Genomic DNA, 26517 nt, shown 5'->3' with positions numbered 1-26517 from the left:
CCTGTTAGAAACACTATGCTGCTCAGGCCTGGCAGTCTTTCTTTTTAAAGTGTGGAGAACTGTAACAATTATTACTGTGCCGAGAGTATCTTAAAAAAAAGGAGACCTGAAGGGTGATGAGTCATTTTGCTGGGTTGTTTTTGTTTTTTTTTTTAATATATTTGTTTTTCTTTTTAAAGAAAACCAGAAGTATTTAAGGGCGGGAAGGAACAAGGAAGTATTTTCACTTTTGTGTGTTCTGAGCTACATTTGATTTAATGGGCATAAAATACTTTTTTTTATTACTGCAGGTTTGAATGGCTGTCACAGGCCTTTATTATAGTATGTTGAACTCAGAAGCCCAAGCTTAGGCTCTGCAAACTTGTGGCAATCAACTAAAGAACTTTTTATTTTTTTTTTTACTCTTTGATTCTTTATTTTGGTTTTTTTGTGATTTTTTTTTTTTTTTTTTATTCTTAGATTTGCCCTTCTCTCACAATGGCACCCTTAAGATAGCCTTGTTGAAACTCTAGTTGTTTCCATTTATTACTGTGAAGAGAAGTGGCTAACTTGAGTTTTGTCTTCTTGGATTTCAAGCCATGGAGAAATTATCTTCCAGAAGTTTCAAGGCATGCAGTTTCTATATATGAATTATTATTCAGATAAGTTACAGAAATTTGTCTTGCACAAAAGCTAGGCAAGTTTCAGGTAAATAAATTAAAAGCTTAGGCTTGTGACTTAGGAAGCTTCAAGGTTTCAGAGATCAGCATCTTCTTTTAGTAGTTGGAAAGTTGTGATGGGTGAAAGGTATTTTATTACTACACACAGCTTCTTTCTGCTTTTACTGCTGTTGTACAAATCAAAAATTTTGATTTCTTGCTGATCTCATAGGGCATGTCTGCAGAGTGTGTGTGGTGGGGCTGGGAACGAATACCAGTCTCAAATGAGTTTGTCACAGTTCAGCCTTGTGGTGTATTATCAAAACATACATTGCTTTGTAAGTTGTGCTTTAGAAGCGTGGTGCATCTTCAACCAGCACCACAGAAAACAATGTAGAGCTACTGTCTGACATACAGCCTCCAGCTACCTGTCTGCAGAATGATAACAAAACAGTAATTATCAAAGTGGGGAATAAGAAATATACTCCATAGGTTTTGCTGCTTCTGCTGGTAGTAAGGATTCTGAGTGTTTACTCTGGTGTGGCTGATACACTACTTCCTTAAGAGAACTGAGATATAATGGAGTAGCTAACCATTTGCAGTGAATCCGTTGGAGCTGGGGTTGCAGTTCAGTCATTTGTTGCCCTCAGTAGCAGCACAGATCTGAAGGATTGCCATACCCATGGGGTGCAGTCTTCTGCCACGTGATAACACAGGTATTTGTCGTATTGCAACATGTACTGGCTTGGAAAGTTGTTCTGGCATTGAAGAACACAATGGTATTCATGCTAGAGTTAGGTCAGTTTGCGTTCTGCTGTTCACGTGGTTTACCACTTCTGTCATGAGAAAATAGAGGATAGTTGAAAAGATGGGTGGAAAGAGAACTTAACAGAAACACAGTCTAAAATCCACTGAATTTAAACTCCAGATTAAATGGCAGCAGCTGACCTCAAAAAATAATTCAGTTCAACCTAAAGATGCTGGATAGGATAATTGCATTGTACATAGAATCATGGTGCAAGACAACAGCTGATACACGCTATTACTGTTTGGTTTTATTACAAAATTAGAATTTTAAACCACTGTAAAATGACTGTTTTTCTCCTAAGCCACCATACTTCTGGTTTGGGAAAATATAAGATGCATGATGCACATAAACAGGTCTTAGGAAAGGTTGTATGCATTTAGCAGTGTTTTAGGATTGGACATTTTTGTGTACTTTGCCAAGGATAACATTTGCCATTTTCAGTTTTCTTTCTTAAATCTGCTTTAGTAAAATTTAGATTTCTTGCAGCTTTCAACAGGTGACTGGTGTATGGGATCTGGGCTGATTGCTGCTAATAACAAAAAAGGAAAATTTGGGCCAGATTAAAAGTTTGAAAGCTGTTTTCTAACATTTTTTGAATCAGTTACGTATCTTAATTGTAGCCGAACTCTTAAATATTGGGTCACTTTTTCCTGGAATGATGTACTCCTCGATCATAAGTCTTCATTTTTCTTCGTTTCTGGAAAGGTGGCATGCTCCTATTAGCTGGCTTATAATGGACACTTATTTTTTGGTGTTTCTTATGTTGCTAAGTGATACTGTTTACTTTATTGCCTTCGTGATTTTTAAAAAATTTTCTCTCCGAGTGATGTTGAGTTAGTGCTATTGCTTGGATGGAAATCTCTGGATTTGACTCAGAGAGCCAACTATTGCCTGAGCTGTTTTCTACTGGCATAGCCCAGTAGTGTTACCTGGTATTTTGATATCAGAACTGATTATTTTAATAACTTGGAATATTGCATAATTAATTGGCTGGCAGGGGATTGAAGTAGATGGGAGTTGGCTTAAATAGTGCCTGCAGGGAATGATCAAACAGTGCAGCAGCTCTTGATTTTTACCGGAACTGGGAGGACTGTTAGTGGCAAAGTGAATTAAGCGATATGTCCACTACAGATAGGCAAAAACTTTGGACCTTTTAATAACGTGTGACGCTTACTTTTGTCATCTGTGTAATTGCTTTTTCTTGCATGTTTTTTCTGCCAATGTTCTATTCCTAGTCTGCACTGATAGCCTTGCAAAGGCATTGTAGTTTATAGATAAGGAAGCTTGGAACTGATTTGGACTCATGACCCTTGTGGGTCCCTTCCAACTTGGCATATTCTGTGATTTAGGCTATACCAGTAAAAAGGAGCAAGCAGGCAGTGAATCTAATTTTGTGGTTTGCCCTACCCTTTCCCTTTTCTCATCCTTAACTTTTTGTTAAAGCAATTTTAAGTCAGATAATGATGTTATTTGCACATCTTCTTTCATGGTACCTGACTAAGAAAAACAAAGTTTTTTCTTACATATGTTTACCGTCAGCAATTAGCAATGAGCCTCAGCTGTGTCAACAAACAATTTTAATGTGGGAATATGAATAGAATCGATTTAGTATTTCATTTTGTATTTCAAGGAGAAGTTGCTCATGCCAAGCAAAAACAAAACTACTCATTCCATAGGAAGAAAGTCAAATAAGTTGAGGTTTTGCATATGCATGCACATTATCATTAGAGGCACTGCTACAAACACATGGTGATGTTTCTGTTTGTTACTTCCCCATGATTGCTATTGCCTTGTCCTTTGTAGCCTGAGCTATGCTGTAATTACTAAAATTGTATCCTGGTTTTCCTTGTCTTTATGATCCTGTGAAATAGCTTTCCTGGGGCTAAAGTAACTTGCTGTGAAATACAAGAAAGTTAAAGCTTTAAATATGTGAACATTTTTAAAAAGCTATAAAATCTGAAGACAGCATCTTCTGCTACTTTTAAATCATTCTTTTAGGAAAGTTTTACTTCTTGGCTAACTTTTGGTTTGATTTTCAATGTGTTTGATCTCTGAACCTCAGAAATATGTATTCTGTGGTCACCTGCTTGTGATAATCTGACATCCTCTATATCTTAATGCAGTATCTTGGAAACCTTGAAATTATTCTTTACCTCAGCACCTTCCTTCATTCAGTGTTTTGCAATTTCACACTGAGGACAATTAATAGGTGTGTTTAAGATAGCTTAACCATTTGGTGGTTCAGTGCATTTTAAACATGAGAACAAGGCTACATTACACTTCCAGGACATAATGCTTTTTTGACAAATTTTTAGCAGAAAAAGAAAGGGAGTGATTACTTAAATCATTGAAATGTGAATAAAAGCAGAGATGAGGAGAAGAAAGATTATGAAGGAAGGAGAGGTTAGGAAAGAATTAAGTGAAGAAGGGGAAATAAGACAATTAGGAAAAATGAACAAGAAAATGCAGTAAAGGCAGTGGAAGCAAATAATCAAACAAGAGCTGTATCTAGCTGAGGGTTTTATTTGGCATCTGTTGTCACAATATCTGAACATATTTCATAGACATGAATAATGATTCTGAAGTAAATTGTGTCTGGGTGTTTCTGCCACTTCTTGTTTGAGTTACAGTGGTCTTTGGGGGCACAGAGAAGGGTAAAGTCTAGAGTGGGAAGGGGGTTCTCATGCTTTATAACTCCTTTACTTGCTGTGGAAGGGTGCTCTGAGAAAAGCTTTTCATCAGTTCAGATTCTGGATTTGCATGTTTATTTTATTCTGAGGTTGTTTGTTTTGTTTTGTGTTTTGCTTTAGTTTATTTATTTATTATTATTAATTGTTTTGTTTTAATTCCACTAGAGGGTTCTTTCAGTTATTTTGCACTGACAGGACTCTGTGTCACTCTTTCTTGCTGACTCTTTCTTTTACATTGACGTTGCCCCAAAATATTGTGTGTCTGAGAGTTATTCGCTCTTTGGTCTTAACACTGCAGGGAAATAATCTGTTATTTGGGAACGTCTGTGGTAATATAAAGGTAATAAGCAAAAGGGCGATGATACAGAAAAGGGAAAAGAGAAGGATGAATAAAAAGGTTTTCAACTTTTGCAAAATTTTATTAATTATGGAGTAGGTTTACAAATAATTAATAATCTTCAATACTTTTGGCAAATACTTTAAAGCTTTTTTGAAAATGATTTGTCATACAGAATGTGGGCCTGCATGCATGTCCTTGTGGAGGAATATGTTAACTATGGTCTGGCAGCTTATTTTTGAAAATTAAGCAGCTTGACTTTTAAAGGGAGTCTACCTCAAATGCATATTGACAGAATTTTCCTGTATGGTTAGTTGTGGTCTATCTGTCCTCCCTTCTCAGGGCTGGAAACTGTGCCAGGGACTGCTGGTCCCAGAGTCTATGTGCTCTACTAGGAACAACTAGAAAGGAATTTAAATTTAAACGATCTGTTTTATAGATACCTGGTGTACAAGTCACCGGTTCTGCACTGTCTTTTTGAACACCATCTATCTCTAATCTGCTGCTAGCTACCATATTGACCTATGAATGAAGCAAAAAACAATTTATTTCTTGATTAAGATTGCTGTTCAAGTTCTTATTTAATTTTATGAGCCATAAGGAGCGTTGTCTACTAATATCTATGGTATCAAGACTAGAACACATAGTAGTGAGTTTGTAAAAGCTGGTATGGATTACTTTGGAGAGCAAGTGAAGATTGTTGGTGAGGGGAGAAGCTAAAATGCTTTGGTTGACCCTGGTACCAGGAAGAGGAGACACATAAACTAATTAATAGAGCAAGAATGTCAGGTCAGCACCATGTGGCTGAAAATTTCAAAGGATACAGGTGGTCATTTTTTATTTTAGTTCTACAAAATGTGTATTCCTTCCTTTCTCCCAGTTGAAATGCATTAAATACAAGCTCTTGATTCCAGGTAGTACTACCGAGTTGTTGATGGATGACCTTGAGTGCAATATTGCCTAATGTTCTCTTCTTCCTTACAGAAAGATCCAGACTACCTGAAGCTCTGGTTGGATAGTTTTGTTTCTAGCTATGAACAGTTTCTGGATGTGGACTTTGAGAAGCTGCCAACTAGGTATGTAGAATTACATGTTCATCTGTCCTTGATATCTGAACCAGACCTGGCTGAGAGCCCAGTCTCGTTCAAGGGCAATAGTACCTTTAAAGAAAAGAAAGATTTTTAGTTGTCAGGTGGCACTACCATTCATCTGAAGGTCAAGTTGGGTTAGGAATGATGAAACTAGGCAAATACTGGTATTTGCATTATCTTGGGAGCTGGCATGAGTATACTGTGTTCTTGTTTGTAGAAATATAATCATTATTCCTGGTGCATTTTTTTGAATAAGCATTCATTAAATGTTGCATATGAAATAGTGCTTGTTATCTGCATCATCACTGACTAAAGAGAATCAAGATGTAAGTAAAGAGTTTTGTAATTTTATTTCAGGGTTTGCTTTAAGATTAATGATGAGATTAAATGCTTAATGAAAGATTTGCTTATCTTAGCTGGAAACCTTTTAAAATATGCACCAGTTATAGACTTTAAAGTGATTTCTTTGCATCCATGAAGACTTCAGTTTAGGGTAAGAGTATTGCTGATTTCACTCATGTTGCTGACCAAAAGTTCTCACATATAATCATGAGATGCTATTGAAGTCTAATTTCAGAGTTTTATATTTAATATTTTAAATTGGTATGCTGTGTGTTATCATGATTGTGTTTTCATGTCTAACTTTGCAAATGAGGAATAGAAACTTAAGCACTGGATGTTTTCTCTTGCTTTTGAGATGCTTGGATGAACTAGGGGTTTTAAGAAAAAACAAAGGTTATGGGAATCAGAATTCATGAGAACTGGTGTCAGTATTATAGCTGATACCACTACTGATGTTTGAAAGCAAAGAATGGTGCTCCCTGCATGATGGCTGCAGTCCAAACCCTGTTGAAATCAATGGAAATTCTTTAATGAGCTTTGGATCAGATCCTGTTTGAAGTGTAAGTGATAGCTTCTACTGTTACAAGGAAATGAAGAATGCTGCAGCTGGATCTTGGTGGATAAAACTTGGCCTTCTCAGCTCTTTGTATTAAAATTTTCCTCATCATGCCTATATGAATACAAAATATGTAATGCAATTACCAATAAGCAAGACCTTCAAATTAATTGTATGCTCTTTCAGAAGATATGTTTTCTTTGCAGTGTCAAAAATGCATCTAACAGTGTTTAGTTGAGGAAAAGAGTTTATCCTTTAACACAGGTTATCTTTATGCTTTTTAATATTAAAATATGAAGGGGGAAGAGAAGAATGTCTTGGTACTTCAACTATAGGTGCGTTTCAGTTTATTTGTAGTTTAAGTGGTTTTTAGTTTGTGTTCGTGGGTCTTGGGTTGAGTTTTTTCAGTAGCATAACAAACATGAAGCTTAGTTGTTGAGAACAATAGTAGCACCTTCATTGTGATAAATGATGACTTAGTGAGTGTAAAAATAATGTATTTTTCTGAGGTTAATGACAGGATTAGTGATTTAGTCTGAAAGAATAGAACCATGTGGATTTAGACTCATTTGTGGAACAGATGTAATGGAAAAGCATCAAAACAACATAGTGGTGAAGGCAAATCGTTCCTGTGCTTTTATGGCTGGATTATAAATAATACACGGAGAGCAGATATTAGAATGAACAAATAATTACAGTTTCTGCCCTTATTTACATTCGTGATATAATTAGGCATGTGGAAAATGGCATCTTTCTGAGGTTTGTCAGTTTGTATTGCAGGCATTCACATTGTGAAACTGATAATACTGGGCCCATTAAAAAGAAAAGTAGGTCAGTATGGAACCACCAAATGCTGATTTCCAGTGACTTGTGGGGCCATCAGACCTTGTGGACTCATTTATTTATTTATTTTTAACTTGATTGCTTATTAGACAACTAATTCTGTCTTTTGGTCTTGAAAAAATATATGATGCCAGCTAAAATGAGAAAGTGACTGAACCAATACTTTTTCTCCTTTCCTTTTTTTTTTTTTTCCTTCTATAAATCTGGGTATGTTTTACAGCTACATGCCTGCAAGACTTTGTGTACTGAAGGGCTAATGCCAGGAAATAATGAGAAACTTTGTAGAGAGAAGAAAGCTTGTACAGATTGCTGGACTAAACTAACCTTTTGGAAGACAGGCATAAAGTTTTGTGTCAATTTAAAACATGAAGGGTTTTTTAGCATCCAAGAAAATACCCCTTCAAAAATGTAAAGATTCTATTAGAGGTTTGTTTTTAGGATTTTTTTTCCTGAAAGAAGGACTCTTAATTGACACTGTTACTTGCTGATTTAACTCCTAAGAGTATTTCTTCTATAAATTAGAATATATAATTTCCCAAGATCTGCTTTGGAAATCTGAAAGATGCTATGCAGTGCAGAATTAGGAAACCTCTAAATATAGTGGATGAGTGTATCCAGTGGTATGATTTGACTGTATAAGTAGAGCTTATACAATTATGTAGTTTATAGGCTTATACAGCTACAGGTCTACCTGTATCTTTGTGCATCTACTTTATATTTTTAAGTGAAATGGCTCCTTGATAGTGTTATTAATGATTTTGCTGAGAAGGTGAATATAGCTGTGCTGATAGCTTTGAGCATTGAGCACAAAAGACCAGTGCACCTGTCTGTTCTTTCCCTAAAAACATGTGTTCATGTCATACGTATTTATCATGTAAAGGATAAACCCTTTACCAGCTGGTGGGAAGATTTTTTTCTCCTCATTGAAAAAGAGGAATTGTCACTTGGTTTAATACTTTTAGAAATAGCAAAGGCATCCAGAGTGTTGTCATGTTCTTTTTCTGCTTTTGGTTTACATCATCTTGAGCAAAGGAGCTTACAGGAAGCTCATGCAAAGTACCATAGAAACCATATTTTGTTAACTTACTGACTTCATAAAAATGATGCAGGAATCATGAGAGTGCTGTAGAAAACCAGGCTTTACTTTTCAACGACCAGGAAACCACATAATCAGCATTCCTTTTTTCCCAAGTGCTTACTGCTGGTGAGGGAGTGGTCCCAGTGTGTGTTAGAGGTGTAACAGGTGCATACAATTTGGGGATAATTTAACTTCCTTTCAGATACCTGAGATAGCAGTTTGTATTGCTGCATAACCCTGTTAATGTAAGGAAGGAAATTGTAAACAAAAAGAACCCAAATGTGTGAAGTTCTTTCTCTTTTTTTTTTTTTTTGAGGTAGGGTACCAGCAGTCAAATAAGAATGTCAGTTAAGATATGATCTTTGACATTTCTTTTTTTCCTTTCTTTTTTTTTTTTGGAATACTTAGTTTAAACAACCCGTCTTGTTGGGGAGAACTGGTACTACATGTCAACAAATGTAACTTTTAGATTTTCCTGGAGGTATAGTAGTAATTTGCTCTGTGATGAAAAAAAAGTTTGATTATTACTATTTATTTTACATACTCTATAGTATTCAATTTGAGTAATCTCAATTAGGATTTCTCATGCTGATCTCACATGAGGCACTAAATTCTCATGGGTTGTGCAATAGCACAGACAGGCAGCTACTGCAGAGAAAACATTCTTTGGGGTATGAGGCATGAAGGGTATGCTGTTTGCTATCTTGTAAAGCATTTTATGATCTTACTGAAAAAGACTTGTTGGCCATTTTAGGGAAATAACTTTTGGATATGTGATTTCAGCTGTCAAAAACTATGGCCTTCCTAATACTGAGAGGACATAGTCAAACTCTGAAATACAAAAGCTGAGTTATCAGATTATGAGGAACTGTGGTTGTAGTTCCAGAGAGTGTGGATCTCCTGGCATCTTGAGGGGTAAAGTTGCTATCAGGGAAATTAAAATTTCGTTCTTCGTATTTGTGTTGGAAGAAAGCAGTTGCTCTCAGTTTTGTGGTTAGTGTCTCTATCAGTTCAGAGCCTACAGGCACTATAAAATTTGTGCCACAACTTTCTGACTCCCTTGAGATTCTGAATCCCAGGATCTGAAAAGCATATTGCACAACTCTGTGAAGAGGCAAGGAAATCTTGCTGTCACTTACACCTGTCTAGATATTTTACTAAATTAGGTCTCCATTTTTCCCTTCTATGTAGGCTGCCTTTTTGATGTTAGAAGCTGAACAATGTATCGTACCCCATTTGCCTCAAATAATAGCTATCACAGTGTATGGTGTCAGTCTTTGAATTTCTCCACACTTTTTGATGCTTATTCTTGCACAGATCTGTGTACGCAACTATCATATTAGTGAGTTTTTGTGCTAGATGAATTTTTATGGTCATGTTTCCCCTGGCTTTGCCCATGTTGAAGGCTTTTGTAAGCTGTAAGGCTCTTGCTTTTGTCTTCCTTTTCTTGTGTAGAGTTCATAGAAGATGTGTCAGAAGCTGCTGCCAAAAGCTAACTCTTTTTTGCGTGTGCTACAGCAGATAAACAGTCTTCATCCCAAAGAATGTTCTAACAGATCTGTATGTTTCTATACTGTTGCAAAAATGCGTTTCCATATGGTTGTTCCTGGATTGTTGGTGTATTTGGTTGTATTCGTGGGGTTTTTTCCCCATTCTTTTCTTCATGTTTTGGTTCTCAATGATGTATTTCTAAAAATGGTTTAGTTCAGCAAAAAAACAATAGGCAAGATAATTTTGTACAGCTTTTTGAAATTTATGTAAGAAAGACATGAGGTTCACTGTGGGTGAATACTAACTGGGCTTCAGTAACTGTGTAATAATTGGCACCTCATTTATTTGGACACTTTTAGTCTTCAGTAGGCAGTTGAAAATCTTCCCCCAAATGTGTTATGTTGTTTCATTCCATTGTGGCTCTCCTTTTCCTTACTTAGGGATTTCCCAGGCTACCTGTTTACCTGCTGAAGATCATGCAATTTCTTCATGGCAATTAAGGCAGCTCATTGCATGGAGGAGCACTTAGGAATCCACTTACTGAATTTCAACACTTTTTTAAATGCAGTTCATTGCTGGGGTAAAGAAAGCTCAAGCTGATGTATTGCCACCAGCCATTTCCTTGTGGTTCATTAGAAACTGTTTGTGAACTGTCAGTTTGGTCCCCTTTCCTGTGGAACTTTGCTGGAACACTACTTGAGTACGTGAAAATTGATTCCTACCATGTCATTTGTATTAACAATTTTGTGTCTGTGTTTTCTCATTAGAGTGGATGACATTCCACCAGGAATATCACTGCTTCCTGATAACATTCTTCAGGTCCTCAGGCTCCAGCTGCTACAGTGTGTCCAGAAAATGTCAGATGGCCTAGAAGAACAGCAGCAGGCTCTGTCACTTCTACTTGTGAAATTCTTTATCATCCTTTGCAGGTATTTGTTCTGATTGTTACCTCAGCAATGCTATTGTTTTGTTTAAGAAATCTTGACACAGCCTATAAATATAGATTCTAATGACACATACAATGTGATTTGATGTTTTCCAGTAGAAACAGAGAAATACCACTTCTCACAATCTTCAAATTAAAGGAAGAGGGAATAAAAGAGAGAAGGCTACAATGCAGTAATCTTAGCAATAATATTTGCTATGAGAAAGGGAATAGAAGGCTTTTAGGTACTAGATTCTCTGTAATTACAGAAGATAAATCTATGGGAATTCAAGATATGAGGTACTGGTATAATAAATACTTTTAAAAGAAAAGTACACTCTAACAAGTGTTAGATATGAAATAAGTTGAGAGAATTGTACAGGAAGAACTGTTTAGCATTTTTAACATGCTTAGCATTCCAGAAACAGCTTATGAAACTTCTATTACACTATTAATGCAGCTGATTTCCTTCTGAAACTTCTGCACTGAAGCAATGAATAAACTGCATTTAGAGATCTATTCCACACTATTTCTTCAGTCTTCTATTGTGAAGTGCATTGAGAGAGGAAGGGAATAAAATATAATAGGGAACCCCCTTTTGTCAGGAGTATTTGAGGCAGCATTTTTGAGTCCTTTAGTTCTCCTTACCTCTGAAACATACGGAGAGCTGTGTATGGCAGTGTTTAAGTATCCTGGGATATTAAGTATAAGCTGAGTACCTGGTGATAATGTGTTTTTGAATTAAACTATTGTCAGCCTTACTTGCTGAATAGTTCTCCTTACAACATCACTTTGGTATCTGATCTTTGTGACTTGTCCTCAAGACTGAGAAATTCTTTGTCGTTGCTTTATTTATGTTCTAAAATAATTTATTAGGTGTTTTCCTCGGGAGAATTTAAAGTGAATAAATGTTTCTAGGTATATGTTTGCTAAAGTTTTAGAAAGTGTATGCACTAGTAATGTGGGAGAAGTGGAAGTTATTGTCTTTTATCAGATGTCATTTCTGAGCTTTCTATTTAGAGTGTCCTGGGAATCTGCTTAACCTCTGAAACCCCAAATTCCAAAAAGAATTGGCCTACAGCAGAGTGACTTGAGCCTTTCTTCCTGTTAGATGAAAACTTGTGAGCTTTGTTACTGTGACAGAAGTAAACACTTAAGTACATGCAGTCTTTTGGAGAGTATTTTTTTAAATGCTAGTATACTTTTGTATGTTTTAACATTCTGTCTATAATCAAACATTGTTTGAACTAGCTTCAAATAGTACACTGTGTACAATTCTGTGGCTTTTATGTTGTATTCATAGGAATTTGGCCAATGTGGAGGAGATTGGGATGTGCTCATACATTAACCATGTTATCACCATGACTACGTTATACATTCAACAGGTATGTGGTTAACAATTCCCATCAGTTATTTTTGCCCTCTGATACTTCCTGTTCCTGCTTATCTGATCTACTTTTCCAACAACAGTGTTCTGTGGAGAACAGTTTTTGGTTCTGAACTGTTCTGGAGGTGATTGAGATTCATTTTCAACGTCTGGAAATTTTCTGACTGCAGCTCTCTTTTTTTCAGTTAAAAAGCAAAACTAAAGAAAAAGAAGTGGCAGATCAGACCCCCATAGAAGAATTTGTGAGACATGCATTGGCTTTTTGTGAAAGTCTCTACGATCCATATCGAAACTGGAGGCAGCGAATTGCAGGGTATGCATGGACTAAGACAGGATTGTAAACACTGTGGTTTATGATAACTTTAACCATGAATCAACAGAATCACACCACAGAGAAGTGTTATGCTTTCTGAAATTGGATAGGGTTTAAATAACTTTTTAAAATTATAATACATTCACTGGCAGTCTAGAAGTTAAAAGTTAAAAGAAAATTAAATTTGAGGGTATACTAAGTGGTGTTTGGTTGTAACTGACCATCATGAAGGTCCCGTTGTTGCTTTCTCCTTTTAACAACTGGCCCATTTTTCTAAATGGGTGGAACAAAGCCAAGAGGAAAGTAGTATGCAGACCTGGTTGAATTAGGGCAAAAGAAGTTGTTGAAGCTCATAGTATAGATATGTTGCATCTTTGAAAATAAGTTTATAAATGTATCAACAGAATTATAACCCTTTAATGTGATGGTTCCCTCTCACCTAGTGAATCCATAATAATGTTTTGTGCCCATTTCAAATTGCATGGTTAAAACATTTTGCAGTCTAGCTGATGGCTTAGTTACAATAAGCATGGAATAAGCATGGAATAAATAAGAGATTGCTGGCTTCTTTATTTTAAAAAAAAAACCAAATCATTTTGTAAAATATTAAGCTATTTCTAGGTGAAACAGAACAGTGAATACAGAATTAGCTGTGATTCATTGTTTCAGGGTGAAATACTACTTCACTATGCTTTGTCATCCTGTAGGCAAAAGATAACTCCTGATTTTTGGCAGTTTTCTACTATAAGTCCTATTATAATTTACTATTATGAGTAATAAATTTAAAAGTATGTCATAAACAAAGTATCATATCTAATTTCTTTGGTGTATGTTTTTTAATGTAATTGCAGACATTTCCTTAGTACAGTTGAAAGGAGCAGACAGAAGTATAAACCAGCTTCCCTCACTGTCGAGTTTGTCCCTTTCTTTTACCGTAAGTATTACTAACAGCCTCTTTAAAATAGTCATCTTTAGAGAACTGAACTTAGTGATCCTAAGTAACTTTCTCCTAAGAATGCCTGACAGTGTAAAAGCCCCTCACTTTCTGAGGCTGAGTGAAGGGGGTTACTTTGGTTGCTTGTTTTTTGCTCGGAGCATCACTCTCTTGGCATTCCCCCTCTCATCTTTGAAAGCCTTTTTCTTTTTTTTTCCAGACTTTATTTCAGTGCCCAACATGGTTTAATAGGGTTGGTTCTGTGAATTGCCAACTTTTCCGTTTATTAGTGAAAGTAATAGCGCACATAAGGTTCCTGTAGCAACTGTCCTGATAACTCTTATGGAAAAATAATCTTAGAAAAGTGTTCCTGCATTTTTGTCTCTTTAATATGATTTAACAACCAGAAAGAATGGAGCTCTGTGCCATTCAACTAGCAAATGCTCCTTGAGCTTCAGTTTGGGAAACTCCTCTGTTTTCTCTCTGGTTAAGTCATTAAATATCATGATGACTGCTTTGGGATTCATATGTTCTCACCATTATAGATTGTTTGTGTGGAAAAGAAGGACTTACATGTCCATATTCTGTACTTAAATCTCAGGAAGGTGGGATGCCCAGCTAGTTTGCTGGTTTAGCATACTGAGGTGACAGTGCCAACAGAATTGAAGCAGCAGGAGCAAGATTAAGAGGGGAAGGGAAGGAGTGAAATCAGCCCTTTTTGCAGCTATCTGTTTTTAATTGAAAATAAAAAAAGGAAGATTCTATTTCGTAGAGTGGTAGCGTTTATGAATTTGATTTTTCTAGGTTTGAGTCACAGCTCCTGTTCCTTGAGATTCAATCACTATGTACATAAAATAGGATAGTTGCCAAAAAGACTAAATTGCTGATGCCACTAAAATACCATTATCTATGTGTGAGAGCACTGGAAACCCACTCTAAAGACTGCTACCGAGGAGTGTCATCTGCAAGTTCTCTCCATTCAGTACAGTGCACTGTGGCTCCTCCTAAATCTCTTAAATATTATAGAATGTGACTGAGCTACAGTTGTGCTGATTAGCAGACAAATGCTCATCTGCTTGTTGGCCAACTGACAGAAAAGACAGAATTTGCCGAACACGTGCTTTAGACATTCTGCCATGACAGGACTAATTTGAAGGTTTTTAGTCTACCCAGCCTAATGATTTATTCACAGTCTGCTAGGTACTGCTCTTTTATATTTGTCTGAGGTTCTCCAAAAGATTCAGAGGCTATAAGTTAAGGGAGTGGTGGTACTAACACCCTAACAATGTGATCATCTAAGCTTTGTTTAGTTTGAAGAACAGATTTAAAAACTAGCTCTGTAATTTTCTTTTAAAACAGGCTTATACCTTCAGTATGTAGTCAGAAATCTTACTTGCCAATAACTAGTACTTGTCTTAAAGGTCATATTATTTTAATGCATATAAAAATCTCATTTTCAGTTTATAATGTTTCTTTAAAATTTCAGTTTTTACAAACCCAGGTAATTATCAGTTTTATTTTACAAAGTTATTGGAAGTTTTACAATAGTTAATTCCAAAAAATAATCCATTGTAGTTTGTTACAGCTACTTTGAGTGTAGTTTTATTGCTTTTTCAAAAATATCCAGGTTATATATATTGCTAAGAAGAGTTCCTGAGACTGATTGTAACTAATTTATATCAGATATGGCATGAGAAGAGATGCAGGATAACTGCCTTTAAAGACATTACTGCTAGAAAGGTTACAGACCTGCATGGGATTTAATGGCAAGTTTGGCTTTAAGGGAGCAAACTCAGGGACTGTTTTTTTGAGCTACCTGCACTGTATATGGCATCAGACTTTCCATGCCAAAATTGCTCTCACCTTTGTCATGCTTGATAACTGGTTGTGTGTTACCACATCTTTCTATTTCCCATTAGTAGGGAAAAGATGAGCTTATTTTACATTATAAATCAAGACCAACGGTTGTTGTGTCTATAGTTCTGTCAGCTTTCATTGAATGTTTTATGCAAACTGAAGGTCTGGCCCCGAGAATTCCTGATAAATGTGGTCGTGTTATGTTACTTTGATAATGCTGGAATTTATGTGTTTGTGTCTAACTTACATAAAAGAAAGTGGAGATTATATAGTTGATTTTTTTTTTTTTTAATTTGTGTGATGACAGGGAATATAGGCGGGGTTTTTTTTATTTCATTTGTTGGTGGGTTTTTTTGAGAGGAAAATTTTGGTAAAATTTATGTGACCAGAGTAAGAAATTCTTCCCCTTTTTATTTACTCCAATTAGAATGCTTTCAAGAAAGTGAACATCTCAAGGAAAGCCTGAAATGCTGCCTGCTGCATCTCTTTGGAGCTATTGTGGCTGGTGGTCAGGTAAGGATGTTCTAAACCCTTCTAAACCCTTTTCAGCTGCTGAAGCCTCCAAATGTCTGTTCCTTGCTTAAGGCTTTTAAATACCCCATAACCCATAAATAAGAAGAATTTACTACTGACTATGAATTGTTTCTATCTTACAAATTTTGGGATCATTCTGTGCAATAATACCTAAATGCTAAAAACTGAGTCTTACTTTCAAATAACAGTAGAAGTTTACCTTTTACAATAACTACACATTCATATGAACTTACTGTAGTATTTAAAGTGGGTAACTAGATTAGGAATTTCCACCTGCAAAGACGAAAGTTTTGTAGCAACACATGAAGTTGATCTCTCTTACTTCCAAGGCTGAAAGTAAACTGTTTCAGTAGGAGGCATGAGGCCCTTATACCTTGGAAGCGATTTAAAATCTTTGAAAGAATATGAAGAAAAGAGTGTATTCATCATCGTCATCAAAGCCACATCCACTTTCTCAGTTGACGTCTGTAATATCCTGCGTACTCTGGTCACAAGCAGATGTTACTTCTTATGATCCTGAAGAAAGAGGATGTTTAAATGTTATCAGGGAGCTGCAAAGCCAGGCACTGCTCCATTAGGGAAGGCAAGCTGAGACTGAGCAGGAAGGCCAGACAGGCAGAGGCAGTTGACCTAACTGGCAAAAGGTGCAGTCTCACTATACCTGAACAAGGTCTGGTGGTTGTAACCAGGGTCAGCCAGCCCAGACCACTAGACAAGTCTGTAGTGATGAAACCTAATATCAAGCCAGGAAGTCTGGTCAACATGTCAGAGTAAGGATTTGGTCTAGTGATGGTAACTGGAGTCAGTCAAGAGGCCAGTGGTTGCCAGCCCCGTCCAAAGTCGTGAGGCAGTCTAAGTTCAAGCTGGGCAGTCAAGTCTGTGGGTCAGATTCAACAGTACGTGGCCAGGCACAGACATGGCTGCAGTGTAGACCAGGCAGGTAAAAGGCTGAGAGCCAAAACTTGAATGCAGTTCCCTAGAGAGGGCAAGAAGTCCCTGACAGGGCTTCTCAAAGGTCTCTACAAGCCTGGGCTCCTGTCCTAGATTTAAGGTGCCCCTGAGCCTACGCAGTCAGGCCTCCAGGAAGAAAGGTGAGGGGAGTGCACTCAGGGCCCAGACAAATATTCGCTAATTATTATGTTCTTATTCTTATTGCTAATTCTAAAGTATCATGAATCTCTTTATCTGAAATGAAAATTCAATTTAAAGTTGACCTAGAATTAGCAGTTTATTGAGGCTACTTTATATGAATTTTGTAACATGTTTTAAATTATATTTCCTTTTCCATATAAGCATTCTCTTTGAAAGAGAAAGCCTATTTAAGTGAACAAGATGGGATGCATTTCATCTGTAGCCATCAACGTAATCCAGTTAGAATGTTTGACGTTTATTTAAAAACTACATTAATAGACATAATAATGAATGTTTCATGATTGAGATAATTTGGGTAGACACTGCTGGTTTGAAGAGATTTAATTTTTTTTAAATTCATTTATTATTATTTTTGCCTGATGGGTTTCAGAGGAATGCTCTTCAAGCAGTATCTCCTGCCACCATGGAGGTCTTGATGCGTGTTTTAGCAGACTGTGACAACTGGGATGACAGAAACCCTGAGGAAGTGAGCAGGAAGGCAGAGCTGACTCTGAAGTGCCTGACAGAAGTTGTCCATATCCTTCTAACCAGCAGTTCTGACCAGCGTCAAGTGGAGACAAGTACAATATTGGAGAACTATTTCAAGTTGCTTAATTCAGACCATTCCGCTTTACCTAATGCGAGGCGATGCAGGCAGTGGGAGAGCAGATTCATAGCACTACAGATCCAAATGCTGAGTGAGTACCCAATTGTCCAGTTCCTTGAAATGTTTCTTGACAATAACTCTGTAGCAAGTAATGATTGAGCCATGATAGTAATATCACTGAATATTCTACCAAAAAACGTTCACTTGGCTAAGCAATTGAAACATTACTTCTTTGATGTTACTTTACATATATTCTAGCTTAATCATTTACTATCAAAAACCAAACCAAAACAAACAAAAACACCCCAAGAAAATCCCCAGAAGAAGTGATATCATATTGCTACCATTTAACCAGTGTCAAGGTTTGTAGACTGCCAGTATCCATGAAAAAAGAAAAATGTTGCTAGGCAACAACTGACACTCATCAGCACTTTAGTAATGGCAGAATAAGACTGTTCTGTAATAAAATACCCATGTGGTGGCTGTTTTGTGATAGTTTACTTTTCAAATGGCATTGTTCTAAACATTGGCCAGAAGTAATAGTCTGAAACAATTGGGTTTAAATTTTTGGATAAGAATTCAGGGATTTGTTTTTTCCACTTTGATGTTCAGAATGGGAAATAAAAGTACTTGTTTTTTCATACTTCCTCAAATACTAAAGAATAGTACTGAGGCTGTGGTGAATACTACAGTATAAGGCTGCTGTAGAATGCAGAGTAAAGCAAGTCTTCACGTGCTTTAAAAAAAAGTAATGCTGCTCACGTGTTCCAAACTGGCAATGACTTCAAACAGAGCTCCAAAACAATCAAAGATATTAATTAACTGAATTTTTCTCCAGATATAGTAGGTTATGTGGCAATTTTTACAGCATCAAAATGTTGAGCTCTAGACCTAGTGATCTGTGCTTAAAACATGTCATTCTTGATCAAAGAATGCAGAGCGTATTGGTTGTTGTATATTTTTTCCCCTATGTTTATTATGTAATGTGCAGAAAAAAATGCTTGATGGATTTGGCAAGTGTTTTGTCTTTGATACCAGTTCTGTTTTAATTTTCTAGATACCATCACAGCCATGTTAGACTGCACAGATAGACCTGTTCTGCAGGCAATTTTCCTTAACAGTAACTGCTTTGAGCATCTCATTCGACTGTTGCAGAACTGCAAGGTATGTTTTCCCTTATCAGAGTATGTTTAACAGAACCTGTCTTGTAATATTACAAGTATATTTATTATCTTTTCGTCTTCCTTATGAAATAGAAGCAGTTTTAAAATGTCTGCACACTGAAAGTGAAACTTTGGATGGGTTAGAGCCACTAATGTCATGAAAGATCTCAAAGATCCAAGTTGCTCTAAAATCTGATTTTTATTGCTAATGAAGTAGAGGTGTTTCTTGTCTGTCTTGTGATTAAAGCAGTGAATGCTTATTTTGAGTCCTGAGCAAAATACCTTTACAGACCCCATTCAGTCTCTAAAATCTGTTAACGATAGTTACTGGAAAGGATCCCCCTTGCCGTTTTGGTTTATGTTGTGAGGATTTTTTTTTTTCATTTGTTTGTTTGTTTTATATTCTGTCACTGGATTGCTAGGAAGTCACAACTGCTGCCAGATGGAGGTCTGAACTCTTAATTTCAGAGGCATATTGTTCCATTAAAAAAAAAATCTTGCTAGTGTGCCATTGTAAGTGTTTCAAAATATGAGTCCTGTGTGTAGCTGACATAAAACATGAGATCAAGCTGTTAAAAATGTTCTTTGATTGTTCTTTTTCTACATAGGATTTAGTGGTTTTGTCTCAATCCCAGATGGTCATAATTGGCAAACTAATGTCTTTCACCGATTGCTTTGTAGATTTTATTTTTCCTTGCGTAAAAGAACATAGATATGATATAACTCTCTGGAATATTTTTTTCTCTGTTTGTGATATGTGGGTGACAGAGCTGTTTTGAGCTCTTGATGCTAGATAATTTAATGCTAGCTACAGTATACAATTTGTTTCTTAATCCATTTAGATTTTGGATTAGAACATATTTTAGTGCAGTGATACATTAAAAATAAATGTATTTGGATTATGTCTTAATTGTAATTATATTCAGTGACAGAATGCCAATTGACTTGCACTGTTTTGAGTAGCGTTTGTAGTTTTATTATCTTCTGAAAATACATTGTTTGACCTTTCCATTCTCCTCCTCTGCCTATTTTTGTACTAACCTTGTACTCTATAAGAAACTTCAAGAAACTTCCCTTTCAGTTTCTTCTGAAGTCATCAGCAGTTTATCTGTTCATGGAGAGTCCAGCTGTGTTCCTGCTCTCGTAAATAAGTGGTGGAATTTAAGAAAGCAGGAACAGCTACTCTATTTTTGCAGCTTGTTCTTTTTATTTTTATTCTGTCTGTAGATGTCAGAAGATGTGCTCTTTTAAAGTTTTTTTCTGTGATACTGTCTCACATATCACTGGGAGTATCAGTAGGTATCATTAGGTATCAGTACTTCGAGTTTGCTACACTGTACACTTTTTTTAACCTTTCACGGTCAAAATACCCCCAAGGATGAGAAGTAGGGAGAGGATAGAGATAGGGCAGGTGTTACAGTATATTTGTATTTTCAAATATACTGTATCTTAATTCTTTTTCAAAGCGAAATAGCAAAGATAATTTAGCTGTGGAATTAAAATTTGTCTTGATTAGCTGGGGGGGGAGATCCTTTTTCTAGACTTTTTTTTTCTTTATTTGTGAAAATTACTACTGGGTTCTGTAGCAAGCTGTGTGTGAAAAGCACATTCTGCATCTCTGCTGATAGCATGAGAGTCCACACACATCTGAAACTTGGGAATATATTGGACCTTCAGCAAATCTGAAGTGCAAGAAAATTCTGTGGAAAGGAGAAGTAAACAATATCCATACCACTATTTCTGCTATAGATGTTCCAAAGAACTTGGAGTGTTCAAGGCTTTATTTCTAGTCATTTGCAGTATAACTTTTGTGCAAACGGTCTTTCCTTAGCTATGCTCTAGGTTTAGACATATGCAGAAAAGCTTTCAAAACTGCTTGGTTAAGTTTTGATGATCTGAGTGTTGTTTTTTCCCTGTGATATCCAAAGAGATGGACTGTAATTTAGAGGTATCAGAAGGTGCTTATTCTGTTCTGAGAGTCATTTAGCAAACTGGTTTGTCAGTACTGAATCTTTTCTTGTCTATTAAACTCTCTCAGAGGTCAGATTTTGAGTAAAGCACAACAACCTCTAGGAGTATGCCTGGTTAAAAAAAATAATTTTGAACAGCTTTTTAAATGGAAGGATTAAAACCATATGGACATTGTAATAATCTATTTTTCCTTTTCACAATATATATTATGAGAAATGAAGTAACTCATGAAAAATTCGATGTATTTTTTTTTTATGTCTGCTTTTGCTTCTGTTTAATGTTCTTATTCTTAGTTGTTAACGTTAGAGCCCTCTGAGGCATATTATAGTTATTCTGCACTGTTAAGTGCTTTTGACTGTGATGTACCTTTCAAAGTGACTTATGTTTCTAACCATGTGCTTTAACACCTATGTAAGTCAAAGCAATATCTTGAGTGTTGTCCTTTGTTTTGCCCTAATTTATGGAAGTTGATTTCTCAGGTTGTTATTCTTCAGAGAGACTGCCTAGCAGATAATGGCACAAAATGTGTGTTTGTGTGGGGTAGGGAAAGACAAATGCTTAGTTTTTACCACTAAGAAACACTAAAAGAAAGTGTTGTTTCCCTTTTTTTTTTTTTTTTTAAGGGACTTTTGAAACGTTTTGGTCAGGGATTTTTTTAACAGCGCGGTAGAAACTTAAAACAGAAGGAGGTAAATTTAAGTCCTGATTAGGTTACAGCTAAACTTTGCACACAAGTTGACTGCAATCAATTATGAATTTGGGTGAGCTTTAAATTTACAAATTCAGGAGCTGACTAGGAATCTAGCTACTAAAAACAGAGCAGTTCCTTTGCTGAAGATGCAGTATAGATTTATGTTTGATTTAAAGCTATTTACAACCTTCCTGAATCTTAGGATGATGTCAGATATTTTGCCTTTCTTCCTGATCTAAAGACTGTGTACCCCAGAAAGTCTACTACTGTGCTGTTGGAAGATTAAATTATTCTGTCTAGGTATCTTCAGCCTTCACCTAGGATGAAACATAAGTAGAAGGTGGTGAAACATCTGTATCCATTTCTTTGCTAATGCCCCACTGTTGTCTTTATTTCTTAGAAGCAAATTTTTGAGAACCTCCTATCATCTTGCATGTTGTAAATTAAATTAGAGATGCTAAGCTGGAGACCAATAAAAATTCCAGAGAGATCTCTTTCCTTGTCTCAGCAATTATATATTTTCTTTTTTTTTTTTGAGGTAAAAAAGTAATTACTCTTTAGAAAAAAATACAGTGTAATCTTCAGTATTAAGAATTAACAGAAGACTAATAATAATGGAGGATTGCATCTCACCAGTGTGAGAATGCTTTCTTTTTTTTTCCTTTTTTCTTTTTTTTTTGGGGATGTGAAATACAAACCCAAGGCAGCCTCCACAGGTCTGGCTGCAGGTAACTGTTTAATGTGCAATTATTTCCATTATTCTTGTCTCTGTTTCTAACAGCTGTTTTTAAATGCTAACAATAAAGTCGCAGACAAGAGTGAGAAAGACCTTACCAACAAATTACTGACAGAAATGAATGAGGACCAGGTACCTACCTAAACTGTATTTTGCTTCAATCAAAGTCAAACCACAATCACAGGAAAATTGATTCCTGTGCTTCACCTTAACCGTCCTATTTAAGCCTTCTGCAGCAAGCTGAACTTGTTTTGCTGCACACATCAGTATTTCCTGTCTCTCAGAAAATGATTTTTCTGAATAACAGATTGAATCCAATCTATGTTTTATTCATCTACTTCAAACTGCAGATATTTGCAATAGACTGGGCCTCAGTTATGCTTCTTTTAAGGAAAAGGTGAAGTACATGAATGGAATCCAAATAAACTCTCTCAATCTGGTGGTGATTTTTTTTCCCCTCGTTTTCTTCTTTTTTACTTCTTTGTCTCAGCACTGTGGTGTTTTGGATTCTGGGGCCTTGTTTGTGAATCTCAATGGTTGTGTTTGGTGTCCTGATTCTTTGCTTGTCATCAAGAACAGATGTTCACAAAACAATGGACAGGCTGAATCAGGGAGGTAGGAATAGCCTGTTGTTTTACTTTTCCCAAATATTATGGAAAGTTTCAAATGCAAATTGTTGTATTAATTTTATAGTAGAATTATTTGTTCCAATTAAAACTGTAAAGAAATGCTAAATACAGGGGATGGTAATCTACAAATTGTGATTTTTAACTAATAGCTTTGGCTTTTTTGGACACAGCACAACGCTCTAACCACATCTAAATGTTTCTTCACATCTAACATGGTCTTCTAATTCTTGACATTTGATTTTCAAAATATGTCTAAGATGCATATAATATTCCAGAGAAGATGAAAACAGTACATTTGTTTGTACAGTGTTGCTAATTAGGCTTACGGATGGATGCAAAATAGTGCTCCAACATTTTTGTTCTTAAAACCACCATAGAAAAATCAATATAAAATTACAGAAAAAACCCTCAAAGGATTGCTTAAATTGGAGAGAGAGGTATTGATCAGTGCAATGAGACTATGGGTGAGGTAGCCACCTAACTGTGCCTGTGTGACTTATCTCTTATAATTTGTGTGTTTGTGTGCTGCATTGGTGTGTAGGGCCTTGGATGGAAAAGAAGACACTTTATATGAACTGCAGGTGCCTGATTGTCCAGCAGCACACACACACATACTGCAAGAGATTTCCTAATTGTTTTCCTCCCTCCCTCTTGAGGTTGTCCATTAGGCGCATGAGGAAAACTTGTTTGTCCATCAGAATATTTGAAGTGCAGCGTGTGTTGTGAATGCTTCTCTCCTCTTGAAGTATGTGAATAGTTGTCTACCGTGGCGTAATTCCTTGTAGGCTGTGGAGTTATGAAATCTTGACTGGTGGGGAGATGATCTTTGCAGCATGTTGCCAAACTCTTGGTTTCCCTCCTGGCAGGAGGGCACAGTACACATTTTGGAGCTCAACCATCTTTGGGCATTTGTTTATGACTTCTGTACCTGCTACTTTCAGGTGTTTCAGGGACACCTGGACTCCTTGGCAGTATCAACCATTCAAGCCCTCACAGCAGTAATGCACAAGTCTCCAGCTGCAAAGGTAACGGTATATATGCAGAGGTCTATTTGCAGTAGGCTTCTTGATCTTTTTTCCACTTAGTGTTTTTATCACAGTATCTTGATGGATCTTCCTAATGAAGATGAGTAAATTGTGGTCCCACATTCATGACAGATAGCTGATTAGAATTCCTTATCCCTTTATATGTGTCTAGTGGCTGAACACTGAGTCATCTTTCTTTCAAAACTGGAAGATCAGAGTATAATAGCAGTTGGAACTTTGTAAAGGAAGTACGTTGTTACTTGTCCCATGACTACGTGGGGTAGACTTAGTGGGTATTTGCAGGAATTTTCAGGCAGGAGTTTGTGTTGTAGTTTTATCATGGTTTTAAACTAAACTAGGACAGTATTGCTGTCCAAATGGTGGTCTTGCCATTCCCCTGCCCTTCCTTGGTAGTTACTCTTGTAGTTTGATAAATGGATAGGTTGTGATTAGTTTGTGATTCTGACTGGAGGCTAAGTCCATGGAAAAGTAGTGTATTTATTCCTGGATTGCTGAGTTCATTAGATTCTAGCCTTGGTTAAATGATTCCCTGGTCTTGGCATAGGGAAAGGGATGTGGCTGCACAGTAGGGTCTAAAGGAAGAGTGGGAGTCATCTGATTTTATTGCTAGTTGCGGTACAGCCTGAGGGACAGTTATGCTCCTCCAGAGCCTTATTCAGGGTGCTTATTTCTCCACTGACTCTGAAAAGAGTTATATGTTGGAGATGAGAACTGCTGGGATTCACAGAGGGTCAGTAGAGTTTTCAGTTGTACTTCTGCTGCAACATACATTTTTCTTTTTTCTTTCCATAGTTACCTAAGCAATCACCTCACTTCTGCTGACAGATTTATTCTTTTTAAAAAAATAAAATTAATTTCAGTGCAGAATACAGCCAGGAGAAGAGTATCCATTCCATATGATGTGTTGACTGTTTATTAATTAAACCGTAAATGGATGCTACATCTTGAACTTCACTGGCTGATTTAATATTTTTCTCTTGATGTAAAAATCAATTAGGTTTCAGAAAAACTTCCTTGGAACACTTTTCTAATTTTTTAAAGTGTTTAGGATGGGTGGTTTTTAATCAACTGGTCTAGGAGAATCTTTCACTGAAAGATTAATATTTGAATACTTCTAATTCTTAATGTAAACATTTCATGCTATAGTTTGCACTAAAAAACAAAGCTATTAGTTCTTTGTGATAGTTTTAACATTTGGATTATACGAAAGCAATTATATTTTTGTGTAGGTAATTACTAAAATATTACTTTGAACTTTTATTTGTTTATTTGTGTGCTGCAGTGAGATCTTTCTCATCTGTAGCATTCTAGAGACAGTACAATGGATATGTTATCAAAAAGAGATTTCTAACCTGTACAACATTTTTATAGCATTCTAGTTATTATGTGTCTAATATTTTGTTAAATTAGAACCTGCTGCAGTAGGCGAGCAATTTTTGTCCATTTTATTTGTTAGTGAGACTGGGATTTTTATCCTCAGGAAGTCTTCAAGGAGAGGATTGGCTATGCACACATATATGAGGTACTAAAATCACTGGGTCAACCCTCACGGGAATTGCTGGAAGAACTCATGAATATGGTGAGATGTCCTTGCTTTGAATGCAAAAACGTTTACGTCCTTCAAAATTACTTCTAGCCCTATTTCATTGTTACTTCACATCTGAGTTCTCTGCTGTTTTTCAGGCTGTTGAAGGTGACCACATGGCTGTTGGGATACTAGGCATTAGTAACGTCCAGCCCTTATTGCTGCTTATCCAGTGGCTTCCAGAACTCGAATCACATGAGCTGCAGATTTTCATCTCAAATTGGTTGAGGCGAATCTGCTGTATTAACAGACAGAGTCGTGCCACATGTGTCAATGCAAACATGGTCATCCGGATCATTGAGACACTCAACTCCCACTCCGCCCTCCATTGTACTTGTGCAGAGAACCTGATTGCCCTTCTGGGCTCTTTGGGGAGCCAGTCAATGGGCTCAGAAGAACTGCTTCAACTGATCCGGCTCCTGAGGACTGAGGAGCCCAAAGGAGCTCACCCTTACGTGGTTCCAGTGCTGCGAGCCATCCTGGCCATGGCCCGGAAGCAGGGCATGGCCAGTGCCTTGCAGTACTTCAACTTGCACCACAGCATGGCCGGGATCGCTGTGCCAGCAATCCATAGGTGGCCGGGCTCTGCCTTTTCTTTCAACGCGTGGCTCTGCCTTGACCAGGACCGGGTGGACCCCAGCACGACCAGCAAAAGTGGCAAGAGGAAGCAGCTCTATAGGTATAGTTACTATAATTACTTCAGCAGCACAAATCTAGGTCATCTGTTCCCCATGGCATATGGTGCCCCGTGACATGTGGCGCTTCTGCTTATCTTCATAGAGTGCAACACATAATGCTTAGTCTGCGAAAGGGAGCGGTTTCATCTGTCACCAGAGCCAGGTTATGTTAAAGAAATAAACATGTAGTTTCTCTGTTATAATGTTTTATTGTCTACAGTTCAATATCCATAACTCCAAATTGTGTTAAGGCTCACTGCTTAAACAAAACAACATTAAAAACCAAAAACCAACCCCCCCAAAAACCCCACCCCAATGAACTCTATTTTTTGTATAAGAGCACAATGAAAAGGATGACTTCGTAGTGCTTAAATAGTGACTGTTGACATGAATGGTTCTTGATATAATTTAACTTTCTGGCTACTAACATTCAACAGTAAACAGAATGTCTTCTGTT

General features: G+C 36.7%; 1 protein-coding gene across 5 annotated transcripts in view; it reads left to right on the top strand.

Moving 5' to 3' along the window:
• The window catches only part of NBEAL1 (neurobeachin like 1), an 85264-nt gene that overhangs the window by 13015 nt on the left and 45732 nt on the right, over positions 1-26517 (top strand). For 3 of the 5 annotated variants that reach the window (XR_004358124.1, XM_032693784.1, XM_032693783.1), the window contains exons 3-14: positions 5458-5549; positions 10642-10803; positions 12103-12184; positions 12372-12499; positions 13351-13433; positions 15718-15803; positions 17347-17653; positions 18620-18726; positions 22169-22255; positions 23694-23777; positions 25279-25377; positions 25482-26062. Coding sequence is in view for 4 of the 5 variants with exons in the window: in XM_032693784.1 (XP_032549675.1) it covers positions 5458-5549; positions 10642-10803; positions 12103-12184; positions 12372-12499; positions 13351-13433; positions 15718-15803; positions 17347-17653; positions 18620-18726; positions 22169-22255; positions 23694-23777; positions 25279-25377; positions 25482-26062 (1898 nt within the window). In the remaining variant the exon portion in view is untranslated. Of the gene's footprint in view, positions 1-5457; positions 5550-10641; positions 10804-12102; positions 12185-12371; positions 12500-13350; positions 13434-15717; positions 15804-17346; positions 17654-18619; positions 18727-22168; positions 22256-22675; positions 22739-23693; positions 23778-25278; positions 25378-25481; positions 26063-26517 lie in introns of those variants that run through there. The other 2 variants (XM_032693785.1, XM_032693786.1) reach the window with 2 other exon arrangements.

The sequence above is a fragment of the Chiroxiphia lanceolata genome, chromosome 7 (assembly GCF_009829145.1).
Source record: "Chiroxiphia lanceolata isolate bChiLan1 chromosome 7, bChiLan1.pri, whole genome shotgun sequence".
NCBI lineage: Eukaryota > Metazoa > Chordata > Aves > Passeriformes > Pipridae > Chiroxiphia > Chiroxiphia lanceolata.
This window is presented reverse-complemented; position numbering and strand designations above follow the sequence as displayed.